General features: G+C 43.7%; 1 protein-coding gene across 5 annotated transcripts in view; it reads right to left on the reverse strand.

Annotated features, from left to right (window-relative positions):
- UNC5D (unc-5 netrin receptor D) overlaps nt 1-14919 on the reverse strand; it is a 968940-nt gene that overhangs the window by 99096 nt on the left and 854925 nt on the right. For 4 of the 5 annotated variants that reach the window (XM_069766508.1, XM_069766506.1, XM_069766507.1 and 1 more), the window contains one exon: nt 8189-8416. In XM_069766508.1, the coding sequence (XP_069622609.1) occupies nt 8189-8416 (228 nt within the window). The remainder of the gene's footprint in view (nt 1-8188; nt 8417-14919) is intronic. The other variant, XM_069766505.1, reaches the window with a different exon arrangement.

The raw sequence follows: 14919 nt of genomic DNA on the forward strand, positions 1-14919 counted from the left end.
TCTGGGTTCCATCCTCGTTTCTCTTCAGGACAGGTTGAGTCTTCGGACTGTCCTGGTGTGGATTCTGTGGTGGATAGGTTGCAGCAGATCTGGGCTCAGGTAGTGGACAATTTGATCTTGTCCCAGGAGAAAGCTCAACTTTTCGCTAATCGCAGATGCCGTGTGGGTCCCCGACTTCGTGTTGGGGATCTGGTTTGGTTATCTTCTCGTCATATTCCTATGAAGGTTTCCTCTCCTAAATTTAAACCTCGTTTTATTGGTCCGTATAGGATTTCTGAGGTTCTCAATCCTGTGTCTTTTCGTTTGACCCTCCCAGACTCCTTTTCCATACATAATGTATTCCATAGGTCGTTGTTGCGGAGATACGTGGCACCTATGGTTCCATCTGTTGAGCCTCCTGCCCCGGTTTTGGTGGAGGGGGAATTGGAGTATATTGTGGAGAAGATTTTGGATTCTCGTGTTTCTAGACGGAAACTCCAGTATCTGGTTAAATGGAAGGGTTATGCTCAGGAAGATAATTCCTGGGTTTTTGCCTCTGATGTTCATGCTTCCGATCTTGTTCGTGCCTTTCATGCGGCTCATCCTGGTCGGCCTGGGGGCTCTGGTGAGGGTTCGGTGACCCCTCCTCAAGGGGGGGGTACTGTTGTGAATTCTGTGGCTGAATTCACTCCTGTGGTCACAAGTGGTACTGCAGCTTCTGAGCTTCCTCCCTCAGGTGTTCTGGTGAGCTCGTTAGCTGCTTCATTACTTAACTCCGCCTGATGCTGCTATCCTTGCTCCTTGTCAATGTTTCAGTGTTGGATCTGAGCTTCTCCTGATTGTTCCTGTGACCTGCTGCTCTGTATAGCTAAGTGCTTTTTGTTTTTTTGTTGCTTTTTTTCTGTCCAGCTTGTCTTTTGTTTTGCTGGAAGCTCTGAGACGCAAAGGGTGTACCGCCGTGCCGTTAGTTCGGCACGGTGGGTTTTTTTTTGCCCCCTTTGCGTGGTTTTGCTTTAGGGTTTTTTGTAGACTGCAAAGTTCGCTTTACTGTCCTCGCTCTGTCCTAGAATATTGGGCCCCACTTTGCTGAATCTATTTCATCCCTATGTTTTGTCTTTTCATCTTACTCACAGTCATTATATGTGGGGGGCTGCCTTTTCCTTTGGGGAATTTCTCTGGGGCAAGTCAGGCCTATTTTTCTATCTTCAGGCTAGCTAGTTTCTTAGGCTGTGCCGAGTTGCCTAGGTAGTTGTTAGGCGCAATCCACAGCCGCTTTTAGTTGTGTTTAGGATAGGATCAGTTGTGCAGTCTACAGAGTTTCCACGTCTCAGAGCTCGTTCTTGTATTTTTGGGTATTTGTCAGATCACTGTGTGCGCTCTGATCGCTAAGCACACTGTGTTTCTGGATTGCTTTCATAACACCTGTCATTAGCAAACATAACACAGAGGTACGATGGGCTTAGAAGATCCTAAGACTCAGCTTTCCCATCAGGAGCTAATGTTCAGCGGCTTGGAACACAAGAAGCGTAGATCCTTTCCGGTGAATGATAAGATTCAAGACCTGATTCTCCGGGAATGGAAAAAACCGGAGAAGAAAGGTTCATTGCCACCAGCTTTAAAGCGCAGGTATCCCTTTGAGGATGCGGCTGTGGATACCTGGGACAAGGCTCCTAAATTAGATACGGCAGTGGCGAAGGCATCAAAGAGAGCCGCATTACCTTTCGAGGACATGGGATCCCTTAAAGACCCTCTTGACAGGAAGGCGGATACCTTCCTTAAAGGTACCTGGGAGATGGCAGCCGGATCCTTGAGATCGGCAGTGGCTGCGACATGTACAGCCAGATCCCTAATGGTCTGGCTGGAACAATTGGAATCCCAGCTTAAAGAAGGCACTTCCAGAAATTCAATTCTAAGTGCCCTTCCAGTGATTCAGGATGCTGCGGCTTTCCTGTCGGACGCGTCGGTGGATTCGGTCAGAATGGCGGCTAGAGCAGCAGGACTCTCCAACGCGGCTCGTAGAGCCTTATGGTTGAAGTGTTGGTCGGGTGATATTCAGTCAAGATCCAAGTTATGCGCTATCCCATGTAAAGGGGAATATCTCTTTGGGCCAACCTTGGATGAGCTGCTTGAAAAGGTTGGGGATGATAAGAAGAAATTCCCTAATTTGTCATTAGCCTCTTACCGGCATCCATTCAACAGAAGGAGATTTGGTCGTGGAAGGAAGCGCGCATCCTCGCCCTCTAGAGAGAATTTTAGATGGGAGGATAGACGCAGGAGAGGTACGGGTTACATGTTTCGCCGTTCCTCAAAAGAACGTAAGAAACCAGACCAATGACTAGCAATCCCTGTGGGAGGGAGATTGTCAGCCTTCTCTTCCGCATGGACTAACATCACAAACAGTGACTGGGTCCGAGGTACTATATCGGAAGGTCTGAAACTGGAATTTGTTCACTGGCCTCGGGATAAATTTATGCTAACCCCCTTACGTTCCTCCACTATTGAACAGACGGCTTTAGAGGCAGAGGTCATGAATTTATGCCTTAAAAAGGTGCTGATTGAGGTCCCAGAGTCAGAAAGAGGAAGAGGATTCTACTCTCCTCTATTTCTGATTCAAAAACTAGACAAGTCATTTAGGACTATTATTAATCTTAAATCCCTTAATGAGTACCTGGTTAATACCACATTTAAAATGGAGTCAATCAGCTCTGCAATAAAGATGTTGTTCAAACACTGCTTCATGGTAGTATGCATCCTTTAAGTCCACAACTATCATGTTCCTATCCATGGAAACTTCCAGAGGTTTCTACGTGTGGCGGTGTCTATGGGAGGTATTGTTCGCCATTTTCAATTTAGAGCCCTTCCCTTCGGCCTCTCAGCATCTCCCCGGTTATTTACTAAAGTAGTTGCGGAGGTCATGGCGCACTTACGTGAATCCGATATCCTCATTATCCCTTATCTGGATGATTTCCTGATAGTTGGAAACTCAGCAGACCATTTCCTTGCTCAGGTAAAAACAGCTATATCCAAACTAGAACATCTGGGCTGGATCATAAATTATGAAAAATCCCGATTACAACCCCTAAAAACCCAGAGATTTCTAGGGCTGCTGTTAAATTCCGAGTCCTAACAGTGCTGTCTTCCACCTGATAAGCTATTTCATATCCAACAACAGGTGTTAAAAGCAATTAATAAACCAACCATGACCCTTAGACAGGCTATGTCTTTGTTAGGTTCCCTAACTTCCTGTATTCCCGCCGTCCGTTGGGCCCAGTTCCACTCCAGACCTTTACAGTTTGACGTACTGCATTATGATAGAGCCTTACAGGGTTCCTTGCAGGGTCAGATGACATTGAGTCCAGTGTTTCTTGCATCTCTTAGATGGTGGCTAGAGGAAGACAATCTGTCAGCAGGAGTTCACTGGGTGACACAGGTGACTCGGGTAATCACTACGGACGCCAGCCCCACGGGGTGGGGGGCTCACATGGGTGATGTTGTAGTTCAGGGTCTATGGGACCCCCAAATATCAGCCTCTTCCAATCAGAAGGAGTTGATGACAATTGAATTCTCAATTAAGGAACTCCTCGTATATCTACAGGGTCACCATGTCAAAATCCTCTCCGACAACCAGGTGGCAGTGGCCTACGTGAATCACCAAGGTGGAACACGCTCCGAGTCCCTGATGGAAGTAGCGGATCGCCTGCTCCAGACAGCAGAAAACCATTTTCTATCTTTATCCACAGTACATATAAAAGGGAAAGAGAATATAAGAGCAGACTTTCTAAGTCGAAACACCTTAAGACAAGGAGAATGGTCTCTGAACACAAAAATCTTCAACCAGATTGTCCGCATGTGGGGTCATCCAGAGGTGGACTTATTTGCCACCAAGGACAACAGAAAGACGAAAAAATTCTGTTCCTTGAATCCCATGGAATATCTGCTGGCAGTGGATGCCTTCCTGATCAGATGGGATTTCCGGTTGGCTTATGCGTTCCCCCCGCTAAACCTATTGCCTCTGGTGGTCAGAAAGATAAGGGAGGATCAAGCGAGAATCATACTGATCACTCCGTTCTGGCCCAGAAGGGCTTGGTTTTCCTGGCTCAGGACCATGTCTGTGGAAGACCCCTGGGTACTTCCGGACATTCCAGACTTACTTCATCAAGGTCCGATCAACCATCCACAAGTGAAGGGTCTCCATTTGACGGCATGGTTTTTGAGAGGTCATTGTTAAAAAACAGAGGATTTTCCCCAAATCTAATTGATACCCTTATGAAGAGTAGGACACACATAACAACTAAGATCTACTCTAGAACTTGGAGGAAGTTTCTGGCCTTTTCAAATTTTAATATTGAAGAGGGTATACCAATCAACCAGATTCTAGAATTCCTGCAGAGAGGGCTAGAGCTAAATCTATCCACAAGTACACTAAAAGTACAAGTCTCAGCCCTAGGGGCACTATTTTCTTGTAAAATTGCTGGCAACTATTGGGTATCAAGGTTTATCAAAGCATCTAGTAGATCCAGACCTATACACAGAAATAGGTCAATGCCTTGGGATCTCAACCTAGTCCTTTCAGCCTTGACTAAAGAACCGTTTGAGCCCTTACATTCAGCCTCACTTAAATTACTATCCCTCAAAACAGCATTTTTGGTGGCAATTACATCTGCTTGTAGGGTAAGAGACATACAGGCTCTTTCTAGGCTTTCCCCTTATACAGAGTTTCTACAGGACAGAGTAATCCTCAGACCGGATCCAGCTTATTTACCAAAGGTGGCCTCAGATTTTCACAGATCTCAGGAGATAGTTTTACCGTCATTTCTCCCTAATCCCTCTAATCCTAAAGAGGAGCTACTCCATACATTAGATGTTAGGAGATGTCTATTAGAATATATCTCAGTCACTGATGCTTGGAAGAGAGAGGATGCGTTGTTTCTATCCTTCCAAGGTCCCAGGAAAGGTCTTAGAGTGTCAAAGTACACGCTAGCGAAGTGAATAAGGGAGGCTATCTCTCTGGCTTATACTGCATGTGGAGGTCCAGCTCCGCAGAATCTGAGGGCACATTCCACCCGGGCCATGGCTACATCCTGGGCGGAAAGATCTGGGCTTGGTTTTCCTGGCTCAGGACCATGTCTGTGGAAGACCCCTGGGTACTTCCGGACATTCGAGACTTACTTCATCAAGGTCCGATCAACCATCCACAAGTGAAGGGTCTCCATTTGACGGCATGGTTTTTGAGAGGTCATTGTTAAAAAACAGAGGATTTTCCCCAAATCTAATTGATACCCTTATGAAGAGTAGGACACACATAACAACTAAGATCTACTCTAGAACTTGGAGGAAGTTTCTGGCCTTTTCAAATTTTAATATTGAAGAGGGTATACCAATCAACCAGATTCTAGAATTCCTGCAGAGAGGGCTAGAGCTAAATCTATCCACAAGTACACTAAAAGTACAAGTCTCAGCCCTAGGGGCACTATTTTCTTGTAAAATTGCTGGCAACTATTGGGTATCAAGGTTTATCAAAGCATCTAGTAGATCCAGACCTATACACAGAAATAGGTCAATGCCTTGGGATCTCAACCTAGTCCTTTCAGCCTTGACTAAAGAACCGTTTGAGCCCTTACATTCAGCCTCACTTAAATTACTATCCCTCAAAACAGCATTTTTGGTGGCAATTACATCTGCTTGTAGGGTAAGAGACATACAGGCTCTTTCTAGGCTTTCCCCTTATACAGAGTTTCTACAGGACAGAGTAATCCTCAGACCGGATCCAGCTTATTTACCAAAGGTGGCCTCAGATTTTCACAGATCTCAGGAGATAGTTTTACCGTCATTTCTCCCTAATCCCTCTAATCCTAAAGAGGAGCTACTCCATACATTAGATGTTAGGAGATGTCTATTAGAATATATCTCAGTCACTGATGCTTGGAAGAGAGAGGATGCGTTGTTTCTATCCTTCCAAGGTCCCAGGAAAGGTCTTAGAGTGTCAAAGTACACGCTAGCGAAGTGAATAAGGGAGGCTATCTCTCTGGCTTATACTGCATGTGGAGGTCCAGCTCCGCAGAATCTGAGGGCACATTCCACCCGGGCCATGGCTACATCCTGGGCGGAAAGATCTGGGCTTGGTTTTCCTGGCTCAGGACCATGTCTGTGGAAGACCCCTGGGTACTTCCGGACATTCGAGACTTACTTCATCAAGGTCCGATCAACCATCCACAAGTGAAGGGTCTCCATTTGACGGCATGGTTTTTGAGAGGTCATTGTTAAAAAACAGAGGATTTTCCCCAAATCTAATTGATACCCTTATGAAGAGTAGGACACACATAACAACTAAGATCTACTCTAGAACTTGGAGGAAGTTTCTGGCCTTTTCAAATTTTAATATTGAAGAGGGTATACCAATCAACCAGATTCTAGAATTCCTGCAGAGAGGGCTAGAGCTAAATCTATCCACAAGTACACTAAAAGTACAAGTCTCAGCCCTAGGGGCACTATTTTCTTGTAAAATTGCTGGCAACTATTGGGTATCAAGGTTTATCAAAGCATCTAGTAGATCCAGACCTATACACAGAAATAGGTCAATGCCTTGGGATCTCAACCTAGTCCTTTCAGCCTTGACTAAAGAACCGTTTGAGCCCTTACATTCAGCCTCACTTAAATTACTATCCCTCAAAACAGCATTTTTGGTGGCAATTACATCTGCTTGTAGGGTAGGAGACATACAGGCTCTTTCTAGGCTTTCCCCTTATACAGAGTTTCTACAGGACAGAGTAATCCTCAGACCGGATCCAGTTTATTTACCAAAGGTGGCCTCAGATTTTCACAGATCTCAGGAGATAGTTTTACTGTCATTTCTCCCTAATCCCTCTAATCCTAAAGAGGAGCTACTCCATACATTAGATGTTAGGAGATGTCTATTAGAATATATCTCAGTCACTGATGCTTGGAAGAGAGAGGATGCGTTGTTTCTATCCTTCCAAGGTCCCAGGAAAGGTCTTAGAGTGTCAAAGTACACGCTAGCGAAGTGAATAAGGGAGGCTATCTCTCTGGCTTATACTGCATGTGGAGGTCCAGCTCCGCAGAATCTGAGGGCACATTCCACTCGGGCCATGGCTACATCCTGGGCGGAAAGATCTGGAGTTTTGATCGACCAGATATGTAAGGCAGCTACGTGGTCATCCCCTTCCACCTTTTTCAAGCACTATAGGTTGGATTTGGGGTTCTCTTCTGATCTCACCTTTGGGTTAAGGGTGCTACAGGCTATAGTCCCTCCCTAAGGTAGTTTTACATCTCTGTAATTCTCTCGTAGTGCTGTCATGAGAGTCCGAATAAAGCATTAAGCTACTTACTGGTAGCGGCATTTTTCGGAGGCCCATGACAGCACCCTTAGTTCCCTCCCTATTCACGTGGGGGTTGCACTTCCTATAGTATATATAATGAGATAGATAGATCTCACGTGTGGTATCTAGTTCGATATGATAGATTGTTTTTGTATATAAACTGTATATAATGTATATTTGTGTGCCACTAACCGAGGTAGTCCTCTCAGGCTCTGAAATACAACTGATGCATGGGGAGAGGTGCCGCCCTTTTGTATCTGTAGGTTTCCTGTTCCTGAAGGGCAGATCCCCTCTCTCGTAGTGCTGTCATGGGCCTCCAAAAAATGCCGCTACCAGTAAGTAGCTTAATGCTTTTTTCTAGTAGTCACTCTCTCCTTTGCTTAAAGTCACACAGCATAGAGCTTGTCAGTTAAGCAGGAAAAGGCGGCGCAGAGTGAAGGGTAGAGCTGGAGTGACAGAGGCTTCAGATCTAGCCTCATTTGCATCTCAATTTAAACCCTGATTTCTCAATAACAGAGGAATTGACTGATCATGTAAAGGTATTGCTGGTCTTGTCTTTGGAAGAGCTATATGTGCATATAAATAATTGGGGGGGTGAAATCCTGCTGATAGATTCACTTCAAATGTATATAAAGATTCATTCTCCCACAGAAAATTTTGGAGGCGTGGATAGAAATTTTACATTAGAGATTTCAAAATGCACCATTCTTGTAGATGTGACTGATCTAGAATCTGTGGCAGAACTTGACCTTCCAATATAAAACATATTTCATCACTAATGGCCATGTCATTCTTTAGTTTAGGAACAAAAGGACAAACATTTGACCACACACCCTAAATTTAAGACATGTAATGATTACCTGAGCTCTTACCTGGAATGCACAAGGGGTGTTGTCAATACAGTAAACCCTCAGGTTGTAATCCAAGGAATTACAGGACATACAGCCAAACACGGCGACTTTGAGATCCTTCACTGCACAGTCTGTGAGCGGTTCACCCACCAACGCATAAGTGCCAAAGCTGTCCATTAATATATGGCAAGCAAAGGGATCCAAAAGGCAGTAAAAGGAAGTGGTTTCGTCATCCGTTGACATTACTTCCTAAATAGGAAAGAAAGAGCTAGTTTCAACCACTTTTCTAACCAATGACCGTACATACATTACATATATAGAATTAGTCATTATATTATTGACATGTTTACTCATGGGCAAGATAAAAATAATCCTAAGAAATCAACACATATGTTCTATCATTCCAAAATATGCATCAACCTCAAGTAACAATAAAAGTCAGTTCCTCAAAGTGGCTTTCCAGGTTCAGAACATAAATGGCCAATCCTTAGAAAAGTCTACCGAAGCCGTTTTGTGTTTAGAGCTGATCCTGGTCTTTGTATCCATGTCAATCAGCAATTTAAAGAGGCAGTGGTTCTTGTTGATCACTGCAGCCTCATCTGCACTATTTACCTGCGTCATCATCACATTCACTAAAATGGAACATGGTCATTTTACCAGGTTCAGGGAAACAGAGGAGTAAAGGGTGCAGACCTTGGCCTCCTTAAATGGCTGGTCAGTGTTGGGTGCCGATAGTTGAACCCGTAACGAGCAACGATTGATGGTCTTCCATGAGAATAAACTATCATTATTCTGAGTAAGCAAAACACCTCATCATTTCCAATCCAAATCTTCACCACCTGGGAGTGATTGCAAAGGATCCTGTCGGCCAGGCACTTAGTGGGTATAAATATGCATTTCAGCACTATTCATGTTTAAAATCACACTTTTATTTTTCCAAGATAAAAAATCATATAAAGAAGGATGACAGGGAGCATACAGGATCTCCAACACATTTCAAGCCCCCCAGTTCATACTCATGGCCCCCATTCATCTATTCGAGCTTCACCCTCTAATAATGGAAGTCAATAAGAGTTACAGAAAGAGCAAATAATTGATTGTGCCTGTCTCTAAATAGATGTCGGAGTTGGAACCAGCACGTACTAAGCTGAAGCCATGAGTAAGAACTGGAGTGCTTGAAATGCGTTGGGGACCTTATCTCCTAGCTGTCATTTGTTTGTGTGACTTTTATCTTGGGGAAATAAAAATGTGATTTTTATCAATATGATGAGCCTAGAAAAACCTCTACAGCATTCAATGGATTCTGTACAATAAGTAATTGGCAGCAATAAGAAGCTGGTTGCATAGTGTGTTCCCTGTAAATATCGCATACTGCTCTTTTCATTGTAATATATTCCTTTCTATCTGTAGACAATGAAATTTTATGCTACACAAAAAATATTTATAACATAGCAACCAACTGGAAAGAATGATGTTGTGATCACAGACTACTGATGCAGAAAAATACTACCTCAGCGGATACATCAGTTTTCATAAGACATCTACAACTCAAAATTTCGTATGTTGGATAACACATACTGATAATAATCTGCCAACATAAACAACTCACACACCCATACAAAAGACATCAGATATTTATATATAGCTCCTTTTTTTATAATAGTTATCTCCTTTTTGTGAATAAGAAATCTAAAAATAAGTTGCCTCTACACTCGGAAATATAGCCGTGCTCATGATCAACATTATGCGGTTCGGCTACGTGATCAGTTGGTCCTCAGATTGCTATAACAACTAGTGTTGAGCCACCTCCCTAGTGTTCGGGTTCGATTCGTCGAACAGTGACGTGTTCGTCCAAATGTTCATTGAACATTCGACGAACACCGTCGAACCCCATTGAAACCAATGGCAGGCAAACACAAACACATACAGTACAAACACATGGAAAACACATAGAAAATACCTTAAAAGGTGTCCAAAAGCTGACAAACTGCTCAGAAGACATAACAAACACATGGAAAAGTCACAACTACATATAGTCATGTGAAAAGAAAAGAGGTGGAGGAGTAAAAGGAGGAGGAGACACAGATATAGCCATGTCATGCCCTTCTAAAATCAAGAAAGGCTTGAGTAAAAATGTAAACTCACTCTACCAACACCCAGATGTCTTGACAAAAAAAAAAAAAAAAATAAATCTCTTTAGGTAGAATGGCGGTGGGTCCATTCATAACACTTTCCATAGAATACATAGTGGTACCCCCATTGGGAGTTGTGCCAAAAAATTAGCCCGATACATTCAGACTAATCTAATTTGTCATATCCAAGGGGCAGGTCAGTAAATGACAACATCGACGCGGAACCAAGTACAGTACTATGTACTGTACCTCCTTTGATGAGGCAATCCGGTGGGTCAAGAAGTTGGTAAGGGGCACCCTATTGGCCAAAACAGACATTGAGGGGGCATTCCGGTTACTACCTGTGCCTCCGAATAGTGTCCACCCATTGGGCTGCTTTTGTGAAGGAGCATACTACATTGATCGCTGTTTGCCCATGGGGTGCTCCATATCCTGCTCACTATTTGAGGTGTTTAGTTGCTTCCTCGATTGTGTCGTCATGGACGTTTGTAAGGCTGCACATATTATCCATTACCTCGATGACTTCTTATGCCTGGGCCCAAAAGATTCGCCACAGCGTGAAAACACGCGGTAGTCCACCTGTGAGAAGGAGAGAGCTGGAGGGAGAGTGGACACCCCAGAGCTGAGGGGTTAGATTGAGAAGGAAAGAAGGCGGTGTAGCTTGCTTCATGGGTGGGGTACTCTGCTGAGTAGCAGAAATTGCTACTAGGCCCAAAAGGATTTCCTGGGCCAAATGCCATTAACCCCTTCATGACCCAGCCTATTTTGACCTTAAAGACCTTGCCGTTTTTTGCAATTCTGACCAGTGTCCCTTCATGAGGTAATAACTCAGGAACGCTTCAATGGATCCTAGCGGTTCTGAGATTGTTTTTTCGTGACATATTGGGCTTCATGTTAGTGGTAAATTTAGGTCAATAAATTCTGTGTTTATTTGTGATAAAAACGGAAATTTGGCGAAAATTTTGAAAATTTCGCAATTTTCACATTTTGAATTTTTATTCTGTTAAACCAGAGAGTTATGTGACACAAAATAGTTAATAAATAACATTTCCCACACGTCTACTTTACATCAGCACAATTTTGGAAACAAAATTTTTTTTTGCTAGGAAGTTATAAGGGTTAAAATTTGACCAGCGATTTCTCATTTTTACAACGAAATTTACAAAACCATTTTTTTTAGGGACCACCTCACATTTGAAGTCAGTTTGAGGGGTCTATATGGCTGAAAATACCCAAAAGTGACACCATTCTAAAAACTGCACCCCTCAAGGTGCACAAAACCACATTCAAGAAGTTTATTAACCCTTCAGGTGCTTCACAGCAGCAGAAGCAACATGGAACGAAAAAATTAACATTTAACTTTTTAGTCACAAAAATGATTTTTCAGCAACAATTTTTTTATTTTCCCAATGGTAAAAGGAGAAACTGAACCACGTACGTTGTTGTCCAATTTGTCCTGAGTACGCTGATACCTCATATGTGGGGGTAAACCACTGTTTGGGCGCACGGCAGGGCTTGGAAGGGAAGGAGCGCCATTTGACTTTTTGAATGAAAAATTGGCTGCACTCTTTAGCGGACACCATGTCACATTTGGAGAGCCCCCGTGTGCCTAAAAATTGGAGCTCCCCCACAAGTGACCCCATTTTGGAAACTAGATGCCCCAAGGAACTTATCTAGATGCATAGTGAGCCCTTTAAACCCCCAGGTGCTTCACAAATTGATCCGTAAAAATGAAAAAGTACTTTTTTTTCACAAAAAAATTCTTTTAGCCTCAATTTTTTCATTTTCACATGGACAACAGGATAAAATGGATCCTAAAATTTGTTTGGCAATTTCTCCTGAGTACACCGATACTTCACATGTGGGGGTAAACCACTGTTTGGGCACATGGTAAGGCTCGGAAGGGAAGGAGCGCCATTTGACTTTTTGAATGAAAAATTATCTCCATCGATAGCGGACACCATGTCGCGTTTGGAGAGACCCTGTGTGCTTAAACATTGGAGCTCCCCCACAAGTGACCCCATTTTGGAAACTGGACCCCCCAAGGAACTTATCTAGATGCCTAGTGAGCACTTTAAACCCTCAGGTGCTTCACAAATTGATCCGTAAAAATGAAAAAGTACTTTTTTTTCACAAAAAATTTATTTTCGCCTCAATTTTTTCATTTTCACATGGGCAATAGGATAAAATGGATCCTAAAATTTGTTGAGCAATTTCTCCCGAGTACGCCGATACCTCATATGTGGGGGTAAACCACTGTTTGGGCACACGGCAGGGCTCGGAAGGGAAGGCGCGCCTTTTAACTTTTTGAATGGAAAATTAGCTCCAATTGTTAGCGGACACCATGTCGCATTTGGAGAGCCCCTGTGTGCCTATGCAATGGAGTTCCCCCACAAGTGACCCCATTTTGGAAACTAGACCCCCCAAGGAACTTATCTAGATGCATACTGAGCACTTTAAACCCCCAGGTGCTTCACAGAAGTTTATAATGCAGAGCCATGAAAATAAAAAATAATTTTTCTTTTCTCAAAAATGATTTTTTAGCCTGGAATTTCCTATTTTGCCAATGGTAATAGGAGAAATTGGACCACAAATGTTGTTGTCCAGTTTGTCCTGAGTATGCAGATACCCCATATGTGGGGGTAAACCACTGTTTGGGCGCACGGCAGGGCTCAGAAGGGAAGGCACGCCATTTGGCTTTTTAAATGGAAAATTATCTCCAATCATTAGCGGACACCATGTCGCGTTTGGAGAGCCCCTGTGTGCCTAAACATTGGAGATCCCCCACAAATTACCCCATTTTGGAAACTAGACCCCCAAAGGAACTAATCTAGATGTGTAGTGAGCACTTTGAACCCTCAAGTGCTTCACAGAAGTTTATAACGCAGAGCCATGAAAATAAAAAATAAAAATTATTTTCTCAAAAATGAATTTTAGCCCGCAATTTTTTATTTTCCCAAGGGTAACAGGAGAAATTTGACCCCAAAAGTTGTTGTCCAGTTTCTCCTGAGTACGCTGATACCCCATATGTGGGGGTAAACCACTGTTTAGGCACATGCTGGGGCTCGGAAGTGAAGTAGTGACGTTTTGAAATGCAGACTTTGATGGAATGCTCTGCGGGCGTCACGTTGCGTTTGCAGAGCCCCTGATGTGGCTAAATAGTAGAAACCCCCCACAAGTGACCCCATTTTGGAAACTAGACCCCCAAAGGAACTTATCTAGATGTGTGGTGAGCACTTTCAACCCCCAAGTGCTTTACAGAAGTTTATAACGCAGAGCCGTGAAAATAATAAATACGTTTTCTTTCCTCAAAAATAAATTTTTAGCCCAGAATTTTTTATTTTCCCAAGGGTTACAGGAGAAATTGGACCACAAAAGTTGTTGTCCAGTTTCTCCTGAGTACGCTGATGCCCCATGTGTGGGGGTAAACCACTGTTTGGGCACACGTGGGGGCTCAGAAGGGAAGTAGTGACTTTTGAAATGCAGACTTTGATGGAATGGTCTGCGGGCGTCACGTTGCGTTTGCAGAGCCCCTGGTGTGCCTAAACAGTAGAAACCCCCCACAAGTGACCCCATTTTGGAAACTAGACCCCCCAAGGAACTTATCTAGATATGTGGTGAGCACTTTGAACCCCCAAGTGCTTCACAGACGTTTACAACGCAGAGCCGTGAAAATAAAAAATCATTTTTCTTTCCTCAAAAATGATGTTTTAGCAAGCAATTTTTTATTTTCTCAAGGGTAACAGGAGAAATTGGACCCCAGTAATTGTTGCGCAGTTTGTCCTGAGTATGCTGGTACCCCATATGTGGGGGTAAACCACTGTTTGGGCACACGTCGGGGTTCGGAAGTGAGGGAGCACCATTTGAATTTTTGAATACAAGATAGGCTGGAATCAATGGTGGCGCCATGTTGCGTTTGGAGACCCCCTGAAGTGCCTAAACAGTGGAAACCCCTCAATTCTACCTCCAACACACCCCTAACCCTTATCCCAACTGTAGCCGTAACCCTAATCACAACCCTAACCCCAACACACCCCTAACCACAACCCTAACCCCAACACACCCCTAACCCTAACCACAACCCTAATTCCAACCCAACTCTAAGGCTATGTGCCAACGTTGCGGATTCGTATGAGATTTTTCAGCATCATTTTTGAAAAATCCGCGGGTAAAAGGCACTGCGTTTTACCTGTGGATTTACCGTGGATTTCCAGTGTTTTTTGTGCGGATTTCACCTGTGGATTCCTATTGAGGAACAGGTGTAAAACGCTGCGGAATCCGCACAAAGAATTGGCATGCTGCGGAAAATACAACGCAGCGTTCCCGCGCGGTATTTTCTGCACCATGGGCACAGCGGATTTGGTTTTCCATATGTTTACATGGTACTGTAAACCCGATGGAACACTGCTGCGGATCCGCAGCGGCCAATCCGCACCGTGTGCACATAGCCTAATTCTAAAGGTATGTGCACACGCTGCGGAAAACGCTGCGGATCCGCAGCAGTTTCCCATGAGTTTACAGTTCAATGTGAACCTATGGGAACCAAAAATCGCTGTACACATGCTGCGGAAAAACTGCACGGAAACGCAGCGGTTTACATTCCGCAGCATGTCACTTCTT

The sequence above is a fragment of the Ranitomeya imitator genome, chromosome 4, assembly GCF_032444005.1.
Source record: "Ranitomeya imitator isolate aRanImi1 chromosome 4, aRanImi1.pri, whole genome shotgun sequence".
NCBI lineage: Eukaryota > Metazoa > Chordata > Amphibia > Anura > Dendrobatidae > Ranitomeya > Ranitomeya imitator.